At 36.0% G+C, this 17,088-nt stretch overlaps 1 protein-coding gene across 11 annotated transcripts in view; it reads right to left on the bottom strand.

Moving 5' to 3' along the window:
* Positions 1-419: 419 nt before the first annotated feature.
* Positions 420-17,088, bottom strand: part of WRN (WRN RecQ like helicase) — a 131,069-nt gene continuing 114,400 nt past the window's right edge. For 3 of the 11 annotated variants that reach the window (XM_036249944.1, XM_036249943.1, XM_036249942.1), the window contains exons 29-32: positions 16,070-16,232; positions 7,622-7,836; positions 3,599-3,688; positions 420-808 (exon numbers count right to left, since the gene is read on the bottom strand). In XM_036249944.1, coding sequence (XP_036105837.1) covers positions 689-808; positions 3,599-3,688; positions 7,622-7,836; positions 16,070-16,232 — 588 coding nt within the window. In that variant the 3' untranslated portion in view covers positions 420-688. Of the gene's footprint in view, positions 809-3,598; positions 3,689-7,621; positions 7,837-12,700; positions 12,757-16,069; positions 16,233-17,088 lie in introns of those variants that run through there. The other 8 variants (XM_036249937.1, XM_036249938.1, XM_036249936.1 and 5 more) reach the window with 5 other exon arrangements.

Here is a 17,088-nt window from a genome sequence, read left to right as displayed (position 1 = left end):
AATCAAATTCTGACATCCTCAAAAAATAAGGTTATTAAGTAAATGAAAGCTTCAAATAGATTTATATATAATCTTTATAAAATTCTGTATGAATAACATTTTTAAAGTTTATTATTTTAAAAAATAATACATAGTGTAAAAAATACAATTTTCTAGTGCAAATGGTCTCCTTTTTTATATTCTTTATCCCTATTTACATGGAACCCAGAATGTTTCATTTTCACTGCTCTGGTCCCCTAATACCATTTAACAATTTGGATGTAAGTATTGTCTAAAGATAGTAAAAACAATTTGTAAAATCACTGTTTTCTTCATGTATAAGACAGAATCTGGGTAATACAGGAATGTTTCATATCACACACATTATCACCACACAACTACTAATCTGTTATCTCTAATATATTACCACACATTACATTTTCAAATATACTGCTGAAATAAAGAGATTAGAACACAGAGCAGTAACAGTTTCTTAAAGTATCTTAACAGAAATAATTCAGCATTCTATGATGTACTCAGAAGACTCAACGTTAGGGGAATTGCACAAGGCTGTTTTAAGATGCCAGCTGATCAATGATTGGAATAATTTTTAAACTGAAATATTACTGCCTACTCCTTCCAGAGATAAAATACAGCACCTCTCTTATAATACAGCAAGACAAACATAATTCTTCTGGCGGCTGCCATTTTAACTAAAAAGACCCTTCTTTTTTGTTTTGGCCATTGGTTTCTTGCTAGTATCAGCTAAGGTCTCATTTCCTTTGGCAAACCATTCAGGTAATTTTCTTTTTGAGGTTTCAGATGAAGTCTATAGGAAAGAAACAGAAAAGAAAATATTTGTACTGTTGAAAATGTGTGTCAAAAACAAAACTAGCATAGATTACTAAATATATACCCACCATCCTTCCCCTGCCAAATAAAACAAAACAGTGAGAGATCTATAGAATTTATTTCTGGATCAAAAAGTAAAAAAAAAATAAAAGAGATACAAAAATCACTATATAAATGCTTGAGGCAAATTACTTGCCATCCTGTTATGTATTCTTAGACATTCAAGTGTAGACACTCATTTGGGAAGGAAAGAGCTAGGTATTATTTCAGGTCTATGTCCCATGGTGTATGTGCTTTGGGGTGAATTTAATGTTCTAAGGAAGATGTCTGCCTGGGCACGTGTGTGCACACGCACGCACACACACACAGTTGTATTAGGCATTTGAAAAGGCATGTAACCTCTACATCTACGATGGCAGACAGGGTAGAAGGGTGGTTCAGTCATCATCAGCACCTTGCAGCGTTACTGAGACATAGCAGATACTAAATTAAATTTGCTGAGTAAATTTTAAAAATTGTTCTCCATTTCATAGACTCTTGAGAATCTGCTAAAAACTAGAGACCCACTTCCAAGAAAAAAACACAAACATACTCATGCACAATACTTGGCACAATTTTAGGGGCTCGTGCATCACATGAAGCCTGAGAACACTAAAAGTCCCTGAACAAAAATTGTTTTAAGAACCAAAGGCAGTGATTGTATATTAAACAATGAGTACACGAAAAAATAAATAAAACAGTTTCAAGTAGGTAAGTGTTCAAAAGTCTAAAATGGTATTACTCTGTGTTGTCTTTGAGGATCTGGTCTTCAAACTAACACGACAGAAAATCATTCTAACACTGGTACACCTTGGAATCCAACAGAGTTAGTTTAGTTATCAGAACTATTTGAATGACTATGATAGGGTGGACTCATCTAAGTTACAATGTCTGTTAGCCTAAGGTACAAAAGTATGATTTATCCCATTTCAAAAATAAAGACTGTATCTATATATTGTTCATTAACTTCTTGCTATTTTATTATGCTTTCTATTTAAAAATGGTTTCAGCCCTGGCCGGTTTGGCTCAGCGGTTAGAGCGTCAGCCTGCGGTCCAGAGAGACCTGGGTTCAGTTCCCGCTAAGGGCATGTGCTTCAGTTGTAGTTTGTCCCTGGCCCAGGTTGGTCGTGCGGGTGGCAGCCACTCGATGTGTCCCTTTCACATCGATGTTTCTCTCTCTCTCTCTCTTCCTCTCTCTCCCTCCCACTCTATCTGAACAAAAAATGGGAAAGAATGTCCTCAGGTGAGGATAAAAAAAAAAAAATGGTTTCAAATATGTAAGGATGGGGGAACAACAGTAAAAGATCCTTGGCAGAGCCTGGCGGGAGTGGCTCAGTGAGTTGAGCATCGTCCTGTTCAATTCTCAGTCAGAGCACATACCTCAGTTGTGGGTTCAATCCCCAGTCGGGGCATGTACAGAAGGCAACCAATTAACAGTTCTCTCTCACATCGATGTTTCTCTCTCTCCCTCCCTTCTCTAAGCTTGTCCTTGGGTGAGGATTAAAAAAAAAAAAAAAAAAAAACCTCTAAAAATTATACTTAAAAAGATAAAAACTGTTAGCTGTTCCAACTTAATTAAAGAAATTCAGTGTAGAAGAAAGGACTATTTACACTTTAGCAAAAACTAAAAAAAAAAAAAAAATTTCTCCCGAGTACTTATTTCCTCAGGAAAGAGATAACCAGAAGAGATTATTAGATTTATCATCATGTTTGCCTTAGAAATAATAAATATTAGGGATATAAAGTAGCACAGAAAAAAGGCATTTGGGTAGACATAAAATTGGCCCAGAAACAAGTATTCTTCTTAAAAAACCTTAATAGCAACATCCCTTGTGGCCGCAGACAGCTACCATTGCTTGCAATTAGTGCAGGGCCCTGAGTGCATTTGGAGGAAGAAGAACAGTTGAGATTACAGAAAAGCCCAAAACTAAAACATGGCATGAAATCTGAACAGTGACCGAGCAGAGGAAAAAGCTCTACGTCTGTTTGTAGGCAAATACCATGGAATAAGCCAGGACTTTGACACCACGCAGAACTAGGTTTAAGTTCTAATTGAGTCACTTGCTAACTGTATGACCTCATGATGTCATTTAAACCTCATTTTCTTCACACGGAAAATGGGAATAATGTTACATAACATTACTAGATTATTTGGAGAATTAAATGAGAATATATGCAAAATATCAAAACACATTCTGATTTATTCATGACGCTCATTAACTGGTGGCTAATATCATTAAAAGTCTTTTCTCTTGCATTTCTATATAATATGATCTTCATCATTTTTCCCATAATTATAATAGTTATCCTATTTCATTGAGAAAGAGGGGGAAAGCTTACTTACATTGAGTGTCTTTTGATTCTCAACAATAAGTATCCAGGGAGACTTTAATTATGAAGTCTAGGTCACCTAACAGACTCAAAGCCTGTCAGAGACTACTGCCTTCACCAGTAGAAGACTAAAATCCCCAGCAATCATAATCACATTTTAAGGTGGTATTTACATCTTTTTGATACTCTAAATTCTATTTACAAACCATTATCATTAAGTTGAGCATACAAAACATTAACTCATTTGATTATGTGTGTACATGTATATGTAGGCAAATAGAGAATATGCATGTTATATTTGTATTTAATTTCATCGACAAGGAAAATATATCTAAACATATGAGTTATCAAGCCTACTGTATTTGTCACAAAAACTACTTTACTAAATCAATTTTACCTGTAACTGATAATCTGTAAATAAATCTTTTATTTCTGGATCACCGGATGGCTGACTCCAACAAGTTAGTGAATTTCTGTGACTCTTATCCTTCAGTGAAAAAAATCACAAAATGTTTTCCATCAATCTTTAATACTTTAATGGTGTACAAACTAATTACAGCATGCACTATTTTTTTTTTTAACCCTCACCCGAGGATATTTTTCTATCTTTAGATAGAATGAGAGGGAGGAAGAGGAGAGGAGAGGGAGGGAGTGAGGGGGAGAGAAAGAGAGAGAGAGAGAGAGAGAGAGAGAGAGAGAGAGAGACATCAACATGAGAGAGACACATCAACTAGTTGCCTCCCACACAACCCCAACTAGGGCCGGGGACAAACCGCAACCAAGGTACGTGACCTTGGACCATAATTGAACCCGCGACTCATTGTCGGGCCAACACTCTAACTGCTGAGCCAAACTGGCCAGGGTGAGCATGCACTATTTTCTTTAAAAAATACTATTCCTAAAAAAGTAAAGCTGAAGAAAATTCTTTTTGTTGTTGTTGTTGAAATACTGCTATTTTCAACAGCATGGATGGATCTTGAGAATATCAGGCTAAGTGAAATAGGTGGGAAAAGTCAAGGACCATATTATTTCATTCATATGTGGGATATAAAACTGAAAGCAACCAATGAACAAACAAGACAAACACACAAACATAAAGTCATCGATACAGACAATACTACGGTGGTTCCAGAGGGAAATGGGGGTGGGAGGGATGTAATAAAGGGTAAAGGGGGTCAAATATATGGTGACGGAAGGAGACTTGACTTTGGGTGGTGAACACACAGTCTACAGATGATATATTATAGAATTGTACCCTTAAAACCTATATAATTTTATTAACCAATGTCACCCCCAATACATTTAATTTTAAAATAAAATTGTTATTCTGAAATACTGAATTTTAACAATGATTGTAATAATATTACCCAGAGAGCATTTTTATGAGGAGTGTTGTTTTTATAAGAATCTTAAAATAGTTTTTAAATCATATTGTATATTTTAATTTATAAACTCAGTGGCAGGGCAGGAAATTCTCCCTCTCTCTCTCTCTCCCTCTCTCTCTCTCCCTCTCTCCCCCCCTCTCTCTCGGGCAGTCGGAAGAAACAAGGAGGAATCAAGTGAACAGGAGGAGCGGGTTCTGGGAAGAGGGTGGAAGCACCAGCATAGCTTTTTAGTTTCTCTGAATCCCAGCAATAAAACAGAGAGAACCAGGTAGAAGAAACAAAAATTCATTATCGACATTTACAATGAAAGAAAGTTGAAAGGCAGCCTCAGGAAACCCAAACTATAATCCTGTGAGGACAAACCACAGCCACAGACCCGCATGGGAGAAAGCAGAGGCCAGCGAGAGGTGCCTGGGACAGGAAAGCCCCGACGGCCCCCAGGCACACACTGGAAAGTAGGACAGACTCATGTGAGAAGCCTGACGGGGGGGGGGGGGGGGGGGGGGGGGCTTCCGCAGGTGACTGAAGGGGCGCACAGCAGTCCCTTGTGTGGCTGCGGCCCGTGAACTCTCCTGACCAGGGGGTGCTGCCTTCCAGAGGGCCTGCTCACCGAACTGCTGCGGTTAAATCAAAATCCAGCCGGACAGGTGTACAGAGACAGAGACGAGAAAGCCCAGGTGAAGGGGCAGAGAAGTGTATCTCATAAGCCAAGTTTTCATATTTTGAACATTATACAAAAACAAAAGAAGAGAAAGATGTGTGAACCTGGAAAATAACTATCCTGAACCATGCCTTCTTTCGAAAGTGCAGGAAAATTAACTTCACATAAAAATGAGCCACAGAAAAGTATCATGGTCAAATCTCAGACACCAGAAAGATTTCCTGAGATAAAGAATAAAACTATAACCTCTTACAACAAGCTGAAAAACATTAAGAAAATGATTCAAAACATGGAAGAACATCATAAACCAATATCAGAAAAACTCAAAACTGAGTGAAAAAAAGCTCAAGAGAGAATTAGAAATGAGAAGTAAAACTTAAAAGTTTCCTGAAATAAACAAAATCTTAAAAACTATTAGAAACCTTCTGAAATTAAATATTTACATATTTAAAGATCCCACTGTATATTAATTCAGAACTACCAAATATCAAGACATAATCTTTCTCATTTAAACATAGGCACGACCCAGCCAGTGTGGCTCAGTGGCTGAGCATTGACCCATGCACCAAGAGGTCGCTAGTTCGATTCCCAGTCAGGGTACATGCCCAGGTTGTGGGCCAAATCCCTAGTGGGGGACATGCAGGAGGCAGCCAATCAATATTCTCTCTTATCATTGTTTCTATCTCTCTCCCTCTCCCTTCCTCTCTCTCTAAATTCAATAAAGAAAAAAAAAATTAAACACAGGCACAAGTGGGCCTTATACTTAATAGCAATCACAATAGTTGTAAATCAAACAACACATCAGCTAATAAAAATAAAAAGCTGTCCTGACATTATTTTTTATCAGAAGCCTCATAATAAGATGAAATACATGAAGGGATACAACCAGGTCAGTAGAGATGAGGAAAGAAAATACTTTGGTTACCTCACTCATTTCTTAATCTACTTCCCAGTCCCCAAATCTTTGTTCCCCTAAATGGGGAAGAAAGGCTAAATCCAGACTCACCCCACCCCCAATATCTCCTCACTTTGTTGTTAGCATCTGATGTTATTTCAATAGAGAAAAGGCAAAAATGCTGATGTATGGTTAAAATAATACTTTATATCAATGTGCTTCAATATTCAGGAAAAATGAAAAGTTATACCTTTTCCTGTATTATTGGTTGAAGTTGGAGAAAAATAAGGTCTTAGGCACCTGGTACAGATTTCAGAAATAAAAGGCTGCAACAGAAGCCAATGTCACTAACATCACCCAACATATATTTTCTTTTGGGTTTTGTTTGTTTTTGGTACGTGCCCCTAGCGGGAACTGAACCTGGGACTCTCTGGTCCGTAGGCCAATGCTCCAACTGCTGAGCCAAACCAGCCAGGGCCCAACATATATTTTCTTAAACACCCTTCTTATAGCTAGCTCAATTGTCAAAATAATGTAAAGAATTCCAACAAATCAGATTTCATTAGACTATACAGAACAAGACCATATACAAACCTAACTGAAGTTCAGAACTAAATAGGACCAGTTATCTTCTTTCTAAGCTACTGAGAAAAGGAGTTCAGCTGTTGGGAAGCCTATAAAGATGACCTTAGAGCTGAAACAGGCTCCTAATTCTCCAATATAAATATTAGCAACCACGCTGAATTTATCGTCTAGGAACTAAAATAATTTTTAGTTAATCATTAGTTTTCACAAACATTTATCATGGAGTTGTGTAATTTTAGACCTGGAAGATATTGAAGGCCAAATTTTCAAATTTATACAGTCATTTAACAGAGTCATTATCAAAGACTAGTATTTTTCTCACACCAGACACAGAAATAATTTTTCAAAGCATTTGGTTTTAATAAAACGTGCCATCTAAAATACTACTACATTCAGGGTCTTCTTCTGATCATGAAAAACGCACGGAATACGCTCAGGACCGTGAGCCACAACTCTCCTGTACCTGAGATACTGTAACTGCAGCAGAGCATGATAGTGACAGAACGACAAGCAAACCAGTTTGGAAGGTTATTTACACTAGAATGTGTTTTCATTTTCATTAATCGCATAAACTGCCATATGCGTAAAGCCAGTTTTAATTACACTTACAAAAGAAAGATAATCTCCTGGCTATATGAGGTACAGAAAAAATTTAAGCTAACATTCCACACAGTAAGCTAAAAAGACAGACTATATTCACCTTTTGTCATTTAAAAACCACTCTTCTCAGCTCAGATTTATGAAAAGCAAAGGAAATACAACATAAAATTAGAAAAGTAAACTTATATCAGAATTTATGACGGTTTAAAAAATATAGCATTCAAGTGTTAGATAACTAAAATATGCAGATTGAACAAACTGACATTTCATGAAAATTCTACATATAATTAACACCTTGGTATCAGGGCCTACTTCCTCGTTTCTTCTCTTAGAACTTGAACAGCTTTCTTTTAAGTTGGGAAAACATCTCTTTCTGGTGGAATCACAGGAAGGCTGGCATAACAGTCTGTTGTCACAATCTTTTTCCAGGATCTCAATTGCCATATGGATAAGGTACGTGTCAATGTTTTCAGGAACAAACATTCTAATTAGTTTAATTTTATTCAACTCTGTAAAGGATGAAAAAATAAGATTTAAAAATAAATTACACAGAACATTTTAGAAAACATATGAGCTGGAAATGGTGAAATATTTTGGAGAAAAAAAGGAGGAAGGTAGCCAAAGAAAATGTTCTTTTTTCAAATGCCGCTAGTCCTATAGAAAGGAAATGGGGTCAAATGTGTCCCCTATACCTGCGCCACCTACCCCTTTACCTAAAGATCCAAAATCAGGTCAGTGCCATCAACTCTGCATAAATTATGTTTCACACTGAGAATCAGGCCACAATTTCCCGAACTGTTTCTAAAGAAATTACGTATGCTTCAAATTCCAAATATTAATCACAAGTTAATTTTTTGAAAATAATTTATTCTTAAAATAGAAGCTAATCACACTTATAAATAAGATGTCCATAAAAGAATCCTTCAATGGATATTGTAGCATAACATAACACTTCCATTGCTTAAAATGCATATTAGTAACCAAGTGAGTTTTCTGGAAAAGGTACATCTTATTTGCAGAACCAAGGAATTTTTAATTTTTGTAATTCAACAGAACTGATTCACTCTGTGTCAGTCTCTTCACACCTTTACAAATTATGTAGCAATGTCCGACAGACCACTATCTGTTTTAAGGACTCCCTTCCAACATCACATTCATCTGCAATTCTCCAGAGTATGGTAAAACTAAGCAGCTTGGAACCTATTCACTCATCTTCATGAGCTTTACAAAACTGGTATCAAGTATTTCTGACACCCAATTCAAATTAACAATCCGAAACCAAGTATTTTTAAATGACACTCTGAAAAGGGGGTCTTCAAATTACTACAGTTTTCAGGTTTATATTCTTCATTCCTTTCAAAGTTCTTATCTTGCTACTCCAGGACTTCCCAAATAAAACTGGAGATAAATTAAAATATTTAAAATCGGAAGAGAAGGTAACACAGCGAATAGATATTAGGACAGTGGGCTATCTAATTATTTGGCTTGTAGTGTTTCTAACTTTAAAGTTTTAAAATGTAAAACCAATGCTAATCAAAACCTTGGAAAGGATTACTTTAAATGTAATAAAATCAACAATGTGACCACCATAGCTATCAACCAAACTAAAATGTTATCTGTCCCTTCATCATTATACCACACTAATACCACTGAAATTTAATGCCAGTTTTACTACATCATTTTAATCATCTTGTTTTGTATGTATCTATCAGAATTTACTTAGAGTTCCCTTTCATTTGTCTTCAATTTTTCTTTGAAAAAAGAGTTCTGATGAATATATTACCGGTATCTTTCCATCTTTCTAGATTCCCAGAAGTGAGGTTGCTAGTTCAAAGGTTCTAGCCTTTGATACATATTACCAAACTACCTCTATAAGTGTTGTCTGACACAATAACCAGTAGCCAAATGTAAGCACTGAACACTTGAAATGCGGCTGAAAGGGCTGAGGAACTCAATTTTTTATTTTAAGTAATTCTAATGCCAGTATGTAGCCCTCAAGTGTCATAAGAAAGCAATTCATCAACAACAGTATTCGGAAGCATGCATTTTTTGGGGGGGGCAGGGTGGTACGTGCCCCTAGTGGGAACCAAACCCGGGACTCTTTGGCCCGCAAGCCGACGCTCCAACGGACCAAGGCAGAAGCATGAAGTCTTAATGTGTGTGATGAGAAACTTACTTTATGACCTTTGCATTAAAAACTTGATTGAGCCCTGGCCAGTTTGCTCAGCAGTTAGAACATCGGCCTGCGGTCCAGAGAGACCCGGGTTGGGTTCCCACTAAGGGCACGTACCTGGGCTGCAGTTTGTCCCTGGCCCTGGTTGGTCGCGCGGGTGGTAGCCACTCAATGTTTACCTTTCATGTTGATGTTTCTCTCTCTCTCCCTCCCACTCTATCTGAACAAAAACATGGAAAAATATCCTCGGCTGAGGATGAAAAAAAAAAAAAGCTTGATTGGAAACTAAAACCAAATTAAATTTAAAAACTGAAACTGATTCAGTTATCGGAAAATTTTAAAGTATGTTTGGAACAAAGTGGGTATCTTCATTTACTTTTTTGAAATGTAAATTTTATGAAAGCTATATATAGACCAAGCAATTCAAATTAAAATTTAGCCCTGTCCGGTTTGGCTCAGCAGTCAGAGCGTCAGCCGGCAGACCAATGAGTGGCAGGTTTGAATCCGGTCAAGGGCATATGCCTGGGTTGTGGCTTGTCCCCAGCCCTGGTCGGGTTGTGTGGGAGGCAACCAGTTGATGTGTCTCTCTCACGTTGATGTTTCTCTCTCCCACTCTCTTTCCCTCTCTCCCTCTCCCTCCCACTCTATCTGATGATAAATAGAAAAAATATCTGCAGGTGAGGATTAAAAAATTAATAATAATAAGTAAAATAAAATTTAGCATCAGAATTGAGATATGTGGGGAATGTAAAATACATAACTGCTTTCAGAGGCTTACCACAAAAACCTCGTCAATATTTTCTATAATCATTAGATGCTGAAATGACAGCATTTTTAATATACTGGGTTAAGTTATATGAATAAAATTAATTACATTTATTTTTACTTTTTAAATGTGACTACTAGAACATTTTAAATTACTTATGTAGCTCACATTATATTTCTTTTTGAATAATCAAATTTTCCTGTACTCTAGCCAACTAATACACTACACTGTACTAAATTCATTTTCTTCTGTGGGTATTTAAATATTGGATAAACAAACTATACATCCTTAGTTTCATCATATTGTAAATGTAAAATTTAGAAATCAGTTTTTTGGGATACAGCCACATAATCCTGTCTATCAAGCATCACTGGCTAAGTAAATTATTTTGAAAAGAAAAAAATAAGATATTTTATTCTATTTGAAACAATTTATTTCTCAAATTAGAATGTCTTTTCATAAAATCATGACATATAAATATCTGCCTATATAATAAACCACTATTAGTGATTTAATAAATGTACAGTTTTATACCATAATTAGAATATAATTTCAAGATATAATTAGAAATTTCATTTTTATAAGTACTCTATATTTTTATCTTAAAGTCATCCTGTAATACACATATGCAAATAAAAGTCATCCTATAATATACATATGTAAATAAGTGGCATCTACGTTTAAAGATGCATATTATTCCGCCCTAACTTTCCATGCAGGTAAGTAATGAAAACATCTATTGGAGAGTGAAAACAAATAAACACTGGCTGCACTCCTTCATTGCTTTGAAAGAGATCACATTACCCCTCCTTTTGTGGCAGGTCCCTTGGGAGCCACCCCTATTTTTCCAGGCACATATGCACATAAAGAATGAGAAAATGAAATTATTCAAAATATTATCCAGGCACCTCATTAAATGTCTTGCTTAACTTATTATTAAACATAGTTAGAATCTCAACTCCATAAAAGAAGTTGAAAAGTATACAAACATGATAAAACTAAAAGAATAAAAAGGTACAGAATTCACTTGACTCTTAAGTTATAAAAACAAAGCTACTTAGCAAATTAGATATAATTTATAAATTATAATTTATAAATATTTATAATTTATAAATATTCAAATAGTCTATTTTCAAGTATAAGATTATGCCATAATAAAATATAGAAAATTCTCATTTCAGGATTGTGTAAAATTTAAATACCAAACTTGTTCATTAAAACACCGAATTATAAAATATGGCTACAATTAAATAAAAGATAAAAATAACATCTCTGAATCATTAATATACTATGTATATCCTCATTTCTTATCATAATTTATAACACATTTCTCCAATAAAAGAACAAATAATTTTTATCAAGATAAAACAAGAATTCAAAAGCTATAAATATACAATCAAAAGAAATTAAATTTAGAGCTCATGGTTCTTGTGATCCTAACTTTCTCAATTTTGGCAACAAGTATACAGTGGTAAAGACAAATGTTTGTTTGTTTAAATATGTTTTATTGATTTTGGGGAGAGAAAGATAGAAACATTCATCCGCTGCCTCCCGCACCCCTTCTACTGGGGTTCGAGCCCACAACCCAAGTGTGTGCCCTGACTGTAAATCAAACTGGGACCTCTCAGTCCGTGGGACAATGCTCAATCCACTGAGCCACACTGACCAGGCAAGACAAATATTTTAAACTATTGATTACAAATGTTTTCCTCATCTCCCTGTCATTTGTTGAATTTGGCTGTGCAATTATAGATAACTTTTCATGTTTATATATTCTGCTTGATATTAATATTTCTTACTTTAAAAAGTTATAACATAAGAAACTGAAATTTCTAAACTCAGAATGTAGAGGGTACTAGATAAAGGAGAGAAGTTTTAAAGATACTAGATGGATACAGATAGTAAACCGAATATAATTAAGTACATTTATTTTACTCATCAATTAGAGGTTTATAAACTCAACTCCTCTATCGGGATTAGAAACTGCATATTTCTTTCTTTTAAACACTTGGCAGTACAACTTGAACACGGTATAGTAAAAAGAAAAACTTTCTCAGTCATTAACCTGGACATGATAATAAAACCATGTGCAACCCTCTAGGCCTCAGATTTCTCTCTCTGAAACAGGGTGGGAGTAGGAAAATGAAAATATAATGATTTCAAATTTCCTTTCCAAATCAAAAATCCTACAACTTTACAACTATATGATTTAGAAAGCAAATTAGCAGCTCTTCAATTTTTCTCCATAGCCAAATAAAATAGATGTCAATACTTGACTGAATAATAGAATCTTAAATCTTCCTCTCTCATTTTCCCCTGCCCACAATGAACTGAAATTAGAACATCCATTTTGTCATTCTAGAATATCTGCTCAAGAATTATTCAATACTTGAAAAATAATAATTATAACCTGCCTGAATTATTGAAGTTGTTTTGAAGGTTCCCTTCTGGTATACTTATTTATGAACTTCAGATTTTCTTAATTAGCTCCTAAAAGAATAGAGTATTAAAGTAATCATAAAGGGTATATTTAAGAAACCATCAGATCAGCCCAGCCAGTGTGGCTCAGTGGTTGAACAATGATCCATGAACCAGGAGGTCACAGGTTCGATTCCTGGTCAGGGTACATGCCCAGGATGCAGGCTCAGTCCCTGGGAGGAGGGATGCAGAAGGCAGCCAATCAGTGTTCTTTCTCATCGATGTTTCTATCTCTCTCTACCTCTCCCCTCCTCTAAAAATCAATAAAAACATATTTATAAAAATATGGCTCAGTGGTTGAGCATCAACCGACCCATGCACCAAGAGGTCACCAGTTTGATTCCTGGTCAGGGCACATGCCCAGATTGTGGGCCAAATCCCCAGTCGGGGACATGCAGGAGGCAGCCAATGGATATTCTCTCTCATCAATGTTTCCATCTCTCTCCCTCTCTTCTCTCTCCCTCTCCCTTCCTCCCTCTCTAAAATCAATAAAGAAAAAAAATTTTTTATAAATGTTAAAAAAAAAAAAAAGAAACCATCAGATCTTACCATCTACTTCTCCTATCATCGCCATGTTCACCATCACTGCCACCACTGCCGCCACCACCACTTATGAAATACAGTTGTTCCTGGTCTGGGCTGGGGATTGGTTCCAGAACCCTATGCTCATGTCTCTTATATAAAATGGCATAGAATTTGCATATAATCTATGCACATCCTCCTGTATACTTTGAATGGTCTCTGGATTACTCATAATACCTAATACAACGTAAATGCTATGTAAACAGTTAGTATAACGGTATTATTTAGGAATCAACTTTCTGGAACTTTTTTTCAAATATTTTCGAACCACAGTTAGTTGAATCCACAGATGTAAACCCGTGGATCCAGAGGGCACACGGTACTTACGAAGTGCCAGAGCATTCTGTGAAGTATCTAATTATTTCTCACAATTCTGTAACAAAGGCATATTATCCCTCCTTTATTTAAGAGGAAACTGAAACTTAAGGAGATTGGGTAATTAATTTACCCAAGGTAACATAGCTCTGAAATGATACAGCCAAGACCTGAAACAGATCAGCTGTTACAGAGCCTTTGCTATCACTAACTAGGCTAACACCACCCATCAGTCTTCAGGATTTAAGAAAGGCAGCAAAATGATTGCAAACATTTTCGTCAATAGAAAAAAATAGCCTCTTCAGAGAATACTGCCTACTATCCAAAAGCTAGCTCATCAAAGATACACATTTCTCTGAGTCCTGAGAAACTCTCTCTACAGATAGATAGATAGATAGATAGATAGATAGATAGATAGATAGATGATAGATAGATAGATAGATAGATAGATAGATAGATAGATAGATGAAAAAAATAATTCCAGAGGATTCAAATCAAGAAGGCATCTGAATCTTTGACTATCTCACTTTCTACTGGAGAAAGAGTGGTACTGTATAATCACAATTCTAATCCTACAAAGTGATTATGTTTTCCTTCCTCTGATTTAATTTCTAGTAAAATGGCTGCTAAAATTAGAAAGATTGGCCCTGGCCAGTTTGGCTCAGCAGTTAGAGCATCAGCCTGCGGTCCAGAGAGACCCGGGTTCGGTTCCTGCTAAGGGCAAGTACCTTGGTTGCAGTTTGTCCCCGGCTGGCCCTGGTTAGGTCGTGCGGGAGGAGGCCACTCGATGTGTCCCTTCCACGTCGATGTCTCTCTCTCTCTCTCCCCCTCTCTTTCCCTCCCACTCTATCTGAACAAAAAATGGAAAAATGTCCTCGAATGAGGATAAAAAAAACAAACAAAAAAATAGATTGCAATGAGACCAGGGGTGCTGTCTAGCTTTGTTCATAAGATGTTTCACAGCTAAATTACCATGAAATTTTATCACAGTCCAAACTTTAGTCCTCAGATTTTCAGATTTAGAAACCTAATTTAACCTTAATAGATCTACACTAACCAAGTTCACAAAATGCCAATTTATTAATTTATAAGTATGAATTCACAATGATCACATAGATAAGTACTCAGATTAGCATGACTAGTACATAAGTTCCCTGTCGACAGATCTACAAGAAAAAATCAAATGATGAACAGAAAGCCAAGAAGTGATAAAGAAACAGAATGTGTTAAGAGGTTCATCAAATAATATCTTGATATAACTTATCAACAGGCCCTTAATACTTGAAGTCTCACTGGCCAGGATTAGAAATTGCATATTTCTTTCTACTAAATAGTTGGCAGTACAGCTTTAGCATGGTATAGTACTGGGAAAAACTTTAGTTCCCTGGAATCGACTCAGACAACCACTGCCCAAACTTGTTTCTGTGTCTCTCCTTTTCCTGCGCTTCTATGGTTGATCACTGGAAGGGATGGAGGTGTTCTTTCTTAGACCTTCAGTCAAGTCTGCCTCAAGCCTAGAATTAATTCTGCCTTTTAAGGTGACATGAATATCTTTGTTCTGATCAATTTAGTATTGATAGTGCTTTTAAAGGGTGATGTCATTATTCTTATTTCCAAATGTTGGGAAGGAATAGTATAGTTATTCCCAAGAGGGAAAGAATCTGAGATAATAAAAGAAGTTATTTGCACTGCAACTTTGGAGATAAGCCTTTTTGTATGTCCACTGCTCTGTCCTAACAGTCTGAATAAATTCGTCAGATTTATTGAGTTATTAATGTACCAGTTCATATTTATACCTTTAGGAGGGAAAATCCTCTAATGTGTCTCATCTTTACTTCTGTAAAAAAAAAGGACCATAATTTTAAAGTAGGCATATTGAAAAATTTCTGCAGGGCAGCAAAGTGAGCACAGCTGAGGTTCTATAGCAAAGTGAGAAAAGGGGACCCTCCTACAAGGGCCTGGAGAACGTGGTCCATCCCTTCAAAGTCACAGTGAGAGAGATACCACTGACTGTAATTATTAGAAAGGCTACTTAAGTGAAACCCATGACAAGGAATCAGAAAGACATAGGAAAAACTAGGAGTCAGTGTTTTGGGGAATGAATATAGAAAAAACTGGGTACAGTATGCTTTTTTCAAGTGATGAGGTGGACATTAGAAAAGAATAAAAGTGTACTATTCCAGGATGGGTGGTAAGTTGTCATCTGAAGCGAAAAAGAAAAACAAGGATTTCCCAGACTCAGACTTTCCCCTGAGTGATAATAGGAAGAAAGGCTGTTTTTCTTACACAATAAAATGCCTTACAAAAGTAGTTTTCATAATGGGCTGATGGCTGTTAAACTGAAAAATATTGGTGGATTGCTTGTATACTTCATCTGGGTTCAATGACTCAAGTCATTAAAGCTGCAGACTAGGGTCGTAGTTATCACCTGAGTTGATGGGAGGGTTTCGGATAACATCAGTAATAATCTTCTGAACCTCTGGAGTCAGGCCCGCTCGCTCCATATCGACCGGGTAGCCAGCTTTCGCCGCTTGGGATAAGTGTATGCCAACAGCTGCAAGAGGCAGAATCCTGTTCTCAGCTACACTCTTCTAGAGAAACAGCAGCAAAACAATGAGTGAGTTTTTAAAGTGCCACGGTACTATATGAAAACACAATGTCAAAAACCTTCAGGTAATAAATGTTCTCTGAGAAATAAACAATGTACTCAACCTTCACTTAAAATTTTCATTTTAATAAGCAATTTCTTTAAAACTACCTACATTATACAACTCCACAGATTTTACTTTTTACAATTATACTGAATACAACAAAATCATCCAGAATTAGCTAAGAAATCAATCCTCATCTTTCTGTAATTATTCACTTTAAAAAACTATTAGTTGCAGAGAGCAGTAAGTTTGTGTTAAGTCTAAAAGCTACCACAACCTTTGAATACAGTAAAACTGTAACCTAATATTCTATATTCTTGAAATAATATATCATGTGCCTGGAATTGAATTAAACATCAATTGTGTTAAATTTAGGACAACGTTGCATTTTTCTATAGCTTTTAAACAAATGTTGCTCCAAATCCATTTAAGATATATATTAGATATAACATTCTTTTAAACACTCTGAGTTTAGTCACTCAGCTCTAAATTATTTCATAATACTCTCTTTTACTATATCCTGAAAGCCTGAATTTGGGTTGTATTTGTGTAAATGTTGATGCTTTCATAGGAAAGAGCCTTTAAAGCAATATTTTCACCCTTCAAAGGTAGGTTTTAAATTACTTTCATTAAATGTCTACCATTTTCTAGTAGACAGTGTGCACCATGTGTACATAATACTAGGGTTACTTGACACCAGGCATCAAGTTACCTAAAACTAATTGTATTATTGGTCCTGATTAATTAGTCCTTAGGCATGTTTAATTCTGTGGTTAACTGGCAAGACTATCTCAGA

This window comes from Molossus molossus, unplaced genomic scaffold (genome assembly GCF_014108415.1).
Source record: "Molossus molossus isolate mMolMol1 unplaced genomic scaffold, mMolMol1.p scaffold_m16_p_9, whole genome shotgun sequence".
NCBI classification, from domain to species: Eukaryota; Metazoa; Chordata; class Mammalia; order Chiroptera; family Molossidae; genus Molossus; species Molossus molossus.
The sequence above is the reverse complement of the archived record's forward strand: the minus strand, read 5'-3'. Positions and strand labels throughout refer to the sequence as shown.